The 13,056-nt window shown below is 38.3% G+C and overlaps 1 protein-coding gene across 1 annotated transcript in view; it reads left to right on the top strand.

Annotated features, from left to right (window-relative positions):
• Positions 1-13,056, top strand: part of LOC140238363 (transient receptor potential cation channel subfamily M member-like 2) — a 370,479-nt gene that overhangs the window by 243,085 nt on the left and 114,338 nt on the right. The window contains exons 20-21 of the mRNA XM_072318295.1: positions 10,401-10,529; positions 12,089-12,337. Of these exons, the coding sequence (XP_072174396.1) occupies positions 10,401-10,529; positions 12,089-12,337 (378 nt within the window). The remainder of the gene's footprint in view (positions 1-10,400; positions 10,530-12,088; positions 12,338-13,056) is intronic.

The raw sequence follows: 13,056 nt of genomic DNA, 5'->3' as shown, positions 1-13,056 counted from the left end.
AAAATGGCCGATTGCTGCATTTTATAGTACAAATGTCCTATTTGGCACACATATTCCTTGAGGCAGTTAGAATTATTTTCATCCAAAGGGACAATCTGTATCCATTCAAATAATCCTTAAATGTCCATAATCTAAGCAAATTGGTTTGTAAAGAATAAAAAACCCTCGAAAATCTCATCCCAGACAAATATGTAACTCAGTAGAAACATTCTTTGAAACACAAGTAGAACAGAATGCAAATAATTTGAAGATGTGTGATCATTACTACCTAATTTACATAATTATTCAAACAAGTAAAGTGTTTTTCTTACAGTTAAGGAACTGCATTTTATGATAAAAAATACCAATCTAGTACACATATCCCTTGGGTCAAGTGGAAATGGTTTATAAAATATAAATTCTGTGTCTATGCAAATACCACCTACACCATTAGCATATTGTGCATACAATGTGTACCTGAATATATACCAAAGTCTCCAGGAGGCAAAAGGTGAAAAACTTACTTTGAACAAAAGTTCAAGACAGAAAGTGATGGAGAAGTTTTGTAATGTATATTTAGGATATTTTGGGGATAACTTCCTGTTCATTAACAACTCAACTTAAATTCCCTTGCTTTTGTATACTCACCTCAGAATATAACACAAGATTATTTACTATTAATTTCCTGTCGTTAATTACCCTTGTTTCATGTTTACATCAAGGAGTTATTTAATCACCCTCGTAACAACCCTTCTTTGTCCCTGGTTTAATTACCCAAAGATTATATACACACACCTTGTGAACCACCAGACTCTTTGTCTGCCCCTTATCTTATAATACTTCCTCCTCCACAAAAGAATCCCCCTCCTTTAATTGGTCAAACATCACCCCTTAGGACAACCCCTTTGGTCACTCTTTTTAGTTATCCCTTTTTTGATTGGTTGTCTTACCAAAATTCTCACCCATCACCCATTGAACATTTCCAAGTTTGGTGTTCTTTCCAAGCCCCCAAGAGAGATCATGATTTCGACATCAGAGAGTCAACCTCTACTTGATATTGCTCTCTCTCTCCTGCATCTTGATACTTCTATATTTTACTCTGATGTACATACTCGTCATTTAACTTGTCATTGAACTTCATCATGATATTTCTGAACGATTGTGAATAAACACTTTGCATCAATGAAATGTACCAAAACTGTACCTGAGCTCCTTCATTTCTGCTTCGTAATAACATTCCAAATGTAACACCACCCGTTACATTACAGTTTAACCAAATAACCTCAATTTTCGAGGCAGCCTTCAAGCAACACATAACCTCAATTGTTGTATTCATGTGATCAAATTGTGCTCAAATTCTCCAGATAATGTATAAATTATGCAAATTATATATTCAATTTATATGCTCAATTTACAATGTAAATTAAACTCCCCTCCCCATCCCATGCAGAAATGGTGATACATGTATTTGGGCAACTGCCAAGTACAATTTTCCTCATACTGGTTAGTGATTATCGGAATATCTAATTTCTCTCCTTTCCACAACAAAAAGGCTCAATGTGTTTTATTCCTTGCTATGCTTTCTCAAAAGAGAAGATAAATGAAATAAAATAAAACAAAATCTGGAAAGTTGATAATAAGACAAAATGTTAAATCCTCCCCTCTCAAGTGCTTCTTTATACCCCCGCCAAACGAAGTTTGAAGGGGGTATATAGGAATCAGCGGACGGTCGGGCGGTCGGTCCGTTGCAAATCTTGCGTCGCGAACTACTACCTCAGTTTTCAACCGATTCCCATAAAACTTGGCACAGATGTGTGCCTTGGGTTGTAGATGTGCAAGACGTATTTTTTGACAGTACCCAAAAGTACATTGCCATGGTAACGGCATATTATGGGCAAAAATGGGTACAAATCTTGCGTCGCGAACTCCTCCCACAGTTTTTGATCAATTTTTATGAAATGAGGTACAGATGTTCATCTGAATATGTTAATGTGCAAGACACATATTTCCGCAGTGGCAAAAAGTGTGTTGCCATGGTAACGGCATGTTATTGGTAAAATATAGGGCAAAATGCTTCATGGCAAAACTGCTTCATCAGTGTTCTTCCAATTCTCATGGAATTCATATTGAATGTTTGTCTTAGGATATAGGTCAGCATGACACCTTTCTTGACAGTGACAAAAAGTATGTTGCCATGGTAACAGCTCACATATTATGAGCCAAAATGATGGAAAATTTTGTGTTGCAAACTACTTCCTCAGTTTTTGCCCATTTTCCATGAAACTTGGTACAGATGTGTGCCTTGGGTTGTAGATGTGCAAGACGTATTTTTTGACAGTACCCAAAAGTACATTGCCATGGTAACGGCATATTATGGGCAAAAATGGGTACAAATCTTGCGTCGCGAACTCCTCCCACAGTTTTTGATCAATTTTTATGAAATTAGGTACAGATGTTCATCTGAATATGTTAATGTGCAAGACACATATTTCCGCAGTGGCAAAAACTGCGTTGCCATGGTAACGGCATGTTATTGGTAAAATATAGGGCAAAATGCTTCATGGCAAAACTGCTTCATCAGTGTTCTTCCAATTCTCATGGAATTCATATTGAATGTTTGTCTTAGGATATAGGTCACCATGACACCTTTCTTGACAGTGACAAAAAGTATGTTGCCATGGTAACAGCTCACATATTATGAGCCAAAATGATGGAAAATTTTGTGTTGCAAACTACTTCCTCAGTTTTTGCCCAATTTCCATGAAACTTGGTACAGATGTGTGCCTTTGGTCGTGGATGTGCAAGACGCATTTTTCGACAGTACCCGAAAGTACGTTGCCATGGTAATGGCATATTAGTGGCAGAAGATCAAGGAAAGATCTTGCGGATTTAACTACTTCCTCAGTTTTTTTACCAAAGCTTATGAAATGTTGTTTTGACCAAAGCTTATGAAATGTTGTTTGGTGGGGGTATAACCAGTCGCTGTAGCGACATTTCTAGTTCCTCCTGATGCGTAGAAAAGGAAAAGGAATTCAGTGACATGGTAGTCATTGCATTCAATAAAAGGTCGCATGAAAATTATTCTTGATGCACACATAAGTAACCTCTGATACTTTTCACCTCTTACATTTTTACCTGAATAATCTTTATTTTTTTTTTGGGGGGGGGTTTAACCTCTGACATCTTTCTACAAAACCAATTCAATAACTAGAGCTACAAAGTGTCACTTTTTTGGAAAAACTTAAAGAACATGTAGATTATCAAATATACTTTATGGCGATGAATATTTCTGCTTTTATTTGATGTTGGAATTGATTGATTTTAAGCTAGAGACCTAGATTATTTGGCTCATATTGCCTATATTGCTCACATGATTTTTTTTTTTTTCAGGGGGGGGGGGCCATATTGCCTTATCACAATGTTTTAGAGTGCATAAACTCACACACATGGTTTCCGTGCCATAGCAGCTCATACTGAGGACACATTTTTATACCCCCGCCAGCTCGGGTGAGCTAAATAAGTTTCTTGCCTGTCTTTACTGCAGGACCATATACCTTAACTCCTTGACCGTATTATAAATCTCAAGCCCATCATCCATGTTTTTTTAGTTCAGTTACCAAAATGTGCAGATTGTCCAAAATGTGCAGGCAAATCCACTTTTAACTGCACACTTTGGTAACAGTTGATCCCGTCAGGTATGTAGGTGCACTATCAGCACATTTTGGTAAATTACCAAAATGTGCAGTTACCAAAATGTGCCGTGACATAGTGCATAGTGACGGCACATTTTGGTAATTTACCAAAATGTGCCGATTTGCCAAAATGTGCCGTAACAGGCCCTGAAATGTTTTTTTCTTATTATTTGCTTTATTTTCTATGTGACATACATGTAGGCATGAAACAATAGATGTTAACTGGAAAAAACGACATTTTTCAAAGATATACCATCTTATATACTTTCTGTCATTTTGACCCTTTCAAACAAGTTTTGCCTCTAGTATCATCTCTCTATCATAATATCAATCTGCAAACTCCAAATTCTTATATCATGGAAATGTAGTGAAATGTGAAATTATTATGTGTACCTATTTTGTACTATACTCCCGCATACCCAAAGTGTATAAGAGGGTATATAGGAATCTATGTAGTGGTTGGTCTGGTGGTCAGGCGGTTCGTCGCAAAGTTTACGTAGCTATGTTTTGTTTTGTTTTTATCAGTTCTGAATTAATTATGATGAGATCTGGGGTATATGGTGATATTGAGTGATTATTTTCACAAGTTTGACGTAATGGAATCTAAATTTGGTGTATATGATGAAATTGGGACGTGTGTAGATTTGTAGGATATGTTTTTCGTGTGTGTTTGTTGGAGAAAGCATCGCCATGGTAATTTTAATTTTCCTGAAATTTTGTTGGGTGAATTATTTCCACAGTATTTAAGTAATGTTATCTTAAATTTGGAATGCGTAATGATTTATATGTGTATTTATGTAAGACACACTTTGTGTTATTTTTATAAGGCGCTGCCATGGTAGCGGTATATATATTGGAATATTTTTTGGAGTGAATTATAAAAACATACATTAGGATATATAGGTGATATATTGTTTGGTGTATATAATGATGATGCAGGAAACGATACTAATGAATATATTTATGAGTTGAATAATTGTATAAAAGTGATATATACATTAATAGTTTTGTATAGTTGTAAATGTAGGGTTAATGTATTATGTTGTTATGGTACATATGATATGCTATATATCGTATGTTAGTATGAGTTAGTTTCATTCGTATTCTGTGATATGTCTGTGATGTACCTGTGATGTATTTAATGTTTATTTTGCTGTGATATCCGATGTACAAAGAATTTCCAGAGTGGACAATAAAGCAATCAATCAATCAATCAATCAAATTAACAAGAATGGAGTTTGCTTACACTAAAGCTTACACTAAAGCTTTTCCATATTTGTGCATCATATTCTCCATCCTGTAATGCTATTGTTTTATTTAGCCATAGGATTATGTTTCTGTGGATATTTTATACTCTTTTATTTGTTATTTCCATTAATTTTTGTGCTATTCTGTGGCTTGTTTGATGTCTTTTGCTTTGATTTATTCACTGGATTCGCGGTCCCTGATTCACCTGATACTTCGTCACTTGAATGACACTTTTTTTTTACATCTAGTTGCATTAAACAATCAGCCTTATGTCAAGGATTATCTGTATTAAATTGTGATTATTTTACCCCTCCTTACCCGACCCTTCGTACATTAGGGCATGTTATTTACGAAATGTCGGGTAATGTGACCACCCGACGCGAACGTGGTCACCCAATGGAACGAAATAAGCTGTTTTCTATGCACAAGAACACTAGAATATGGACGAGGTCAAACAAAATGTTGTAAAACAGGTTAGATGATTCGATGGTAACTTAAATTTAAACACAAGTTTGAAATTACTACCTCTCATCGTACCGATTGAGTTGCTAGTGATGATAATTCTGAATATCGTACAACGAAGATATTTTGCTAAACCAGGATTACGACGTCATATCGTATGATGTCATGATCATTGCGCTTCTGGGGTCGCAATTTGGTACTGCATATGGCCCAGTTTGCATTTACAGTGAGAAAAGGCCAGGCCGAGACTACCTCCAGAGCTTGGCCAAATGCATGGCTGTTTTTGGTACCGCATTTGGCCTTTTTGAGCGTTTACAGTGAAAGGAAGGCTGGCCTTTTCATTCACTGTAAACAGGGTCTCAGACCCTGTTTACAGTGCGAGGCTCGGCCGCGGCTTGGCCGCGGCCCAACCCCGCTTCAGTGTAAACGCGCAAAAGGCCAAATGCGAGGCCAAAATTGGCCTCGCATTTGGCCTCGCTCTGGAGGTGGTCTCGGCCGCGGCTGGAGGTGGTCTCGGCTGCGGCCAGTTGCGCAGCCAATTTTAGTCTGGCTTCCAAACCCTCTGCATGTATCTTTCGCTATTCAGGATATTAACCCCCTCAACGTCGAAAACTAGTATAGTTTAAGGTGGTTTTGTCCTGCAAAGGATTCTTTCCTTCGGCAAAGGCCTTTGCCCGAACGGCGACTTCGTCGCCACGGAATTCATTTGGCAAAGGGTCTGAAAACCAGACAATACCAAATTGCATTTGTTTACAAGCAGAGCGCCACTACGACAAAATATTGAAAGGTTTGAATCAAAGCGCGGCCGAGCCCGGCAGTGTAAACGGACAAAATTGCGGGGCCCGGCCTCGCAATTCCAAATAATGGAATGCCATGGCAATGGCAAATTTTCATAAAAACTTGTGAATCGAACTACTCTCTCATTGTCTCGCCCACCGGAGGTGAAGGCGAGACTAAGGGATCCAAATGGCGTCCGTCCGTCGTCCGTCACAAATGTTAAAGTTTACCTGCAAGACTCTCTTATGATGCATAACTTGGCAACTGTTACAGCAATGGCAGCCACACTTGGGTGATAGAAGCACTAGGGGTATCTTCATGTTATGGTGTTGTCGGAGGTCATGTGATGATGTCAAAGGTCATTTGAGGTCATATATTAAAGAGTATGTGCAAGACTCTCTTTTTTATGTTAAAGTTTACCTGCAAGACTCTCTATTGACAAATAACTTCACATAAGTTGCTTGGATTACAACCTAACTTGGGTCATAGATGCACTGGGGGTACCTTCATGTTATGGTGCCGTGGGAGGTCACAGGATAAGGTCAAAGGTCATTTGAGGTCATACGTTCAAGTTACTTGCAAGACTCTTATCACACGTAACTCGACACATGTTGCTACAATGGCAATCAAACTTGGGTGATGGATGCACTTGGGGTACCTTCATGTTATGGTGCCGTAAGAGGTCACATGATAAGGTCAAAGCTCATTTGAGGTCGTACGTTAAAGTTTACTTGCAAGACTCTCTTATCACACGTAACTCAGCACATGTTGCCACAATGGCAATCAAACTTGGGTGATGGTAGATGTCTCTTGGGAAGTTAAAGGTTACCACGAGGTCAAAGGTCACAGACAGGGGTCAACAAACTTTGAGGGCCCAATGTTAAGTTTTTAGGGCGCATTTCATTTATGGCTCATAACTTTTGATCCCTGTGTCCGTTTGTGACCAAACTTGGACGGTAGATGTCCCTTGAGGAGTTAAAGGTCATCATAAGGTCAAAGGTCACAGAAAGGGGTCAACAAATTTTTAGGGTCCAATGTTAAGTTTTTATGGCGCATTTCGATTATGGCTCATTACTTTTGATCCCTTTGTCCGTTTGTGACCAAACTTGGATGGTAAATGTCCCTTGGGGTGTTGAAGGTCACAAGGTCAAAGGTCATAAGCAGGTCAATTAACTTCTGGGAGTTATAAAAACTTAATTCCTTGCACGCGAATGGGCGAGACACAATTTGGCACTTGCCTTGTTTTTTGAGCAATTAACTCCAAATTTGGCATGTGTGACAGCTATCAAAGGAAACTGTGCAAGATACCTCTTTTATTAGTATTGCCTAATGTGTTGCCATGGCAACGGCAAATAAAAAAAAAATCCTACCAAATGTTGTGGATCGAACAACTGTCTAATTTTTTGAGCAATTTATACCATCTTCAGCATGTGTGACTGCTCCAGAGAGAGTTTTGATTCAAGAGGTCAAAGGTCAAGTAAAAATGTTAAAATTTCACTTTTCTCTCCTTATTTTGCAAATCGTTCAAGGTATCTTCATGAAACTTTGTACAAATACATGTACTGACTAGCAGTGATTATCTACGGAATTTGGGGTCATGGGTCAAAGGTCAGGGGGTGTTACGGCACATTTTGGTAAATTGTACATTTTGGTAAATTACCAAAATGTGCAATTTACCAAAATGTGCCGTAAATGTGTTACAGCACATTTCGGTAACTGCATATTTTGGTTACAAAAATTTGTTACCAAAATGTGCCTATGGTGCACCTATACCTGACGGGATCAACTGTTACCAAAATGTGCTTGTTTTACCTGTAACCATTTTTAGGCCTTGTCACACCTTTCCGGGCAAGCTACGCAGGCTTCTTACGTATTAGGATTTTCCAGCATACCGGATAATTTCTGAGGGCGGACAGGATTTGGGCAAGTTGTGCATGTGTGTTACTTGCTGGACGCATTCCACTTATGTTCTTCTTGCGGGTATTGTGTGACCTGCGTGCCAGGCCCGTGGGGACTGACAACTCAGATATTCATCTGAAGGAATGGCAGAAGTCCAACAGAAATGACAGAATGTCATTATCTTCGCCGTATACGGGGACTGCGAAGTACCTGCGTGGGAGTTGCCTGGGAGGTGCTGCTCAAAACTTGGCTGCGGGTAAATCGGACTTGCGTGCGCACTTCCGGGCAACTACAGGCGAGATAATTTTCCTGCGGGCTGGAAAAACCTTATACTCGCAACAAGCCCATGTCTAGCTTGCCCGAAAAGGTGTGCCGTGGCCTTTAGGCTACAGAACTCATTCGGTGGGGACAATAACCAACTGCACTCACAATTTGTTTTTGTGATCATTGTGGAAGAGCAGAAAGTTACCAAAATGTGCCATCAATGACCTGCACATTTTGGTAAATTTACCAAAATGTGCCGTAACATGTTATGGCACATTTTGGTAACTGCAGATTTTGGTAGTTTACCAAAATGTGCAATTTACCAAAATGTGCTGTAACAGGTGGGGGGGGGAGGGGGGGGGGGTCAAAGGTCAAGGTCAACTCTTCAAAATTTCACAATTTCCCTCATATCTATGCAATGCCTGCAGGATTTTTCTTGAAACTTAATATATACATTATTGTATTACCCAATAGAGATTCTTTGGGAAGTTTCTTGCCAAAAGGTCAAATCCAAGTGAAAGTGCTATATTTCACTTCTTTCTCCATATCTCAAAAGTGACTCAAGGTATCATCATGAAATTTAGTATGTATTTATGCATGTTCTACCTGACAGTGATTCTCTTGGGAATTTTAGGGTCAAAGGCCAGACTAAAATGCAAAAATTTAACTATTCAATACTGAAATTACACATTTTCTCCATACCTTGAAAATTACAAAATGCATAAACTTATAAAAAGGTCAAAAGTCAAGTAAGAATCCTCAAATCCCCAAATGCATGTACCTGCACTCTTAGACAGTAATAGCAAACCTAGTTCAAGGAAAGTGAACATTCAAAACATTTGTTACAAACGTGTCATTTAATATTTTGCCAATTATGTGAAAATGTCATCACACACTGTCTAGACATTGTACTAGACCCCGTTAATAGTGCGGGGCTGGGCCGAGCCACGGCTGAGCCCAACCTCAATTGCGAGGCCAAGCCCCGCAATTTGTCCATTTACACTGCCGGGCTCGGCCGCGCTTTTGATTCAAACCTTTCAATATTTTGTCGTAGTGGCGCTCTGCTTGTAAACAAACGCAATTTGGTATTGTCTGGTTTTCAGACCCTTTGCCAACTGAAAGTCGCCGTTCGGGCAAAGGCCTTTGCTGAAGGAAAATTCCTTTGCAGAACAAAACCACCTTTAATTATACTAGTTTTCGACGTTGAGGGGGTTAATATCCTGAATAGCGAAATAGTACAGGCAGAGGGTTTTGAAGCCAGACTAAAATTGGCCGCGCATTTGGCCCAGTTTGCGTTTACACTGGAAAAGGCCAGGCTCGCCGCGGCCGAGACCACCTCCAGAGCATGGCCAAATGCATGGCCAATTTTGGCCTCGCATTTGGCCTTTTGCGCATTTACACTGAAATGAAGGTGGGCTCGGCCACGGCTGAGCCTCGCACTGTAAACGGGGTCTTTTAGACCTATTAGGAGAATCATGCATTATGGCTGAGGCATACCAGTCGCCATAGCAACATTTCTAGTTGAGCACTTGACTCGAGATATGACTTATTTGAATAGAATAATTTTTGAATTAGCAAAATGCATCTTTATTCATTGTTGAACAATGCGTATCCATGGTAACTTTTTTTCAATAAAAAGTATGCAAAATTATTTCTGGTTGAGCTAATTCCCTCAGTTTTAGGTAGGGTATTATTAATCACATTGAGTTATAGTCCTAGTTTGTACATGATCAGTGTGGAATTATAAGGTGATGCCATCATCAGCTCACTCATTTGTGTGCTCAATGTTAGAGATCTGATTTTAGAAAATTAATAAAACTTCACAATTTTATATTTTCAATAATTTTAATCTTAATTTGATCAAATCTTCACCTTTGTACCTTTTCTTTTTCTAGTAACTTTTATCTGATGCATAAGTCCCCTTTGATTTTGTTGTGGGAGTGGGGAATGATTTGAATGTGTGCCTACTCATTAAAGTTCATCCATCTTGTTACTGTTCTGTTGGATGTATTTGAGTTCTTGGTCTTTCTTTGTATATTTATCAAAACTCTGTCTTTTTCCTTTTTGATTTCTTTACAGATGTCATACTTTGTGTTCCTGATCCTCTACAGCTATGTGATCATGATGAACTTCCATTACGAAATTTCTGTGTATGAAATAGTCCTTGTTGTCTGGGTGGCCTCACTCTTCACAGAAGAGTTTAGACAGGTACGACATGATAAAGACATGCCAGATAATTCTACAGTCATTGTTAGTTGTCAAACGACCAGTGGTTGGGACATCATGACGTAATGGATTTTCAGAAATGTCAGTACCGGTATGTAATGTAGCTTCCATGAGGACTGAATCCACGTAGTGCCACCTGAATCTTGTTGCCTAAAATTATTTTGTCTGAATGTCATCAATGTGGTATTGGTCCTTAAGGATATGTACATTGTGATGAAAAGTTCTTTTGAAATGTTTTTGTAAGCTTGGAATTCAGTACCTGCTTTTATATCAGCACTTCAGTATCTTATCATGACTTATATGCAAAAAGCTTTCACACAACAGTTGGTCCCAGCTTTTGAAAGCAGAAGATTGAAAGTCAGAGCTTTAATCCTTGTGATTATCAGTTCACTGGCAATTAAAAATATATTTGTATGAAAAGCTCTGAGAATGTTAATGTTCAAAGAACTTGTATGCCATCTTTAGGTTTCAAAGTTTGATCAATGCTAACGAAGGTCAGGGTCAAATACATGAAATTTCACTATTTTCGCCATATCTATTGAATCCCTGAAGATGTTTTCTTGAAACTTAGTGTATACATGTATTACCCAATTAAGATTCTCTGGTGAAAGTTTGGGTCATGAGGTCAAAGGTCAAAAGGTCAAGTAAAAATATCAAAACTTCTTTTTTTTCTCCGTGCCTTGGAAAATTGTTGAATGTTCAAGGTATCTTCATGGAACATAGTATATACATGTACTGACTGGAAGTGATTATCTAGAGAATGTAGGGTTCGTGGGGTCAAAGGTCAGGGGTCAAAGGTCAAGTGCAACACTTCAAAATGTTACTTTTTCCCTCATATTTATGCAATGCCAGCAGGGTTATTATTTTTTTACACTTGGTGTATGCATGTGTAACCTAATAGAAATTCTCTGGAAAGTTTTTTTTTTCTTCTTTTTTTGCCTCAGAGGTCAAAAGGTCAAAGATCAAGTGAAAGTGCTGAACTAACTTTTTCCTCCATGTCTCGAAGTGGCTCAAGTTATCTTGAAACTTAGTACATATTATGCAATGCCATGTTCTACCTGAAAGTGATTATCTTATGAATTTTAGGGTCAAGGGCCAGATGAAAATGGTAATTTACTATTCAATTCAGAAATTGCACTTTTTCTCCACATCTGTACCTTGAAATTACTCAATGCCTAAATGTATGAATGGGTCAAAGTCAAGTTAAAGTCCTTAAATCCCTAGATACATGCTCTCCTATTCATCCAATTAAACCTAGGTCAAGGAAGGTGAACATTCAACACATTTGTGACAAACTTGTCATTTCAATATTTTGCCAATTTTGTGAAAATGTAATCACACATTGTCCACATGTACTATCTAGACCTATTGGGAAAATCATGCATTATGGCGGAGGCATACCAGTCGCCAAAGCGACATTTCTAGTTTTAATTATTCTATGTGCCTCTCTATTCATGATTGCGGAAATGATATTCTCTGCCACTAAATTTTTGTCATCTCTTTGTATGTTTATTATTTAATCTCTTATTCAATTTGTATAGATTGCCCAGGGAGAGAGTTCAAGCTGGAAAATCAGACTCTATGCTTGGATCACGGACTACTGGAACCTGATTGACCTGGCCACATTGACATTGTTTGGAGTTGGCTTTGTCCTGCGATTCTTCCAACAATTCCTCAGTGCAGCAAGAATCGTTCTGTCTCTAAACCTTATCATTTTTTACATCCGATTGCTGCACATCTTTTCAGTGAGTAAGCAGCTGGGACCAAAGCTCATCATGATTCAGAGAATGGTAAGACAAAATGGAAGATGTCATAGGGATCAAATATTTCTTATTTTCATTTGTATTAGAAAGAAGTGTCAGTGTTTTACTCAGGAAATTGTAATACCACATTGACCAGCAATAAGGCTGCACCTTTGTATAGCTGCATCCCAACTTTGGTAACCAAAAAATAAACAAAAATACTGAAGAATTCTATTGTGATATAAAGTTTCAGCAGTTTTCTGTTTTACTTTGTGTCAAAGACTTTGTTTGATGTCCCCAAAATTGGCATGAAACAAAAAGCACCGGGAATAGGAGGTGATGACAGAAATAGTTGTCACTTGATTGTGGAACATGCATTTGTAGTGTATGTTTGTTAGATTGATTCATTCATTGTATGATATGGTGTTGCTCATTGGCATATTGCATAGCCCTATACATGATTATATGTTTTGCCTAAGCAGGTGATTTACTGGGCTGGTCAGACCATGATTTGGTTGTGGCATTAAGGCTGCACCTCAAGTGTACTACCTCACTTATGTGAAAAATATTATGACAGAAGTGATTATGTTTTGTACTGCAGATGTTTGTCGACATAAACATTGTGTCAGTGATTGATGTGATTGTTTAATCTCATCGAAGCCAATCCTGAAATTGACAAAACAAATATATAATTCAATTTTGAAGTTATTCACTTTTAATACAACATTAAGTTGCATAGAAAACAGTATGGATCTGCCATCATGAGA

This window comes from Diadema setosum, chromosome 14 (genome assembly GCF_964275005.1).
Source record: "Diadema setosum chromosome 14, eeDiaSeto1, whole genome shotgun sequence".
Lineage (NCBI taxonomy): Eukaryota > Metazoa > Echinodermata > Echinoidea > Diadematoida > Diadematidae > Diadema > Diadema setosum.
The sequence above is the reverse complement of the archived record's forward strand: the minus strand, read 5'-3'. Positions and strand labels throughout refer to the sequence as shown.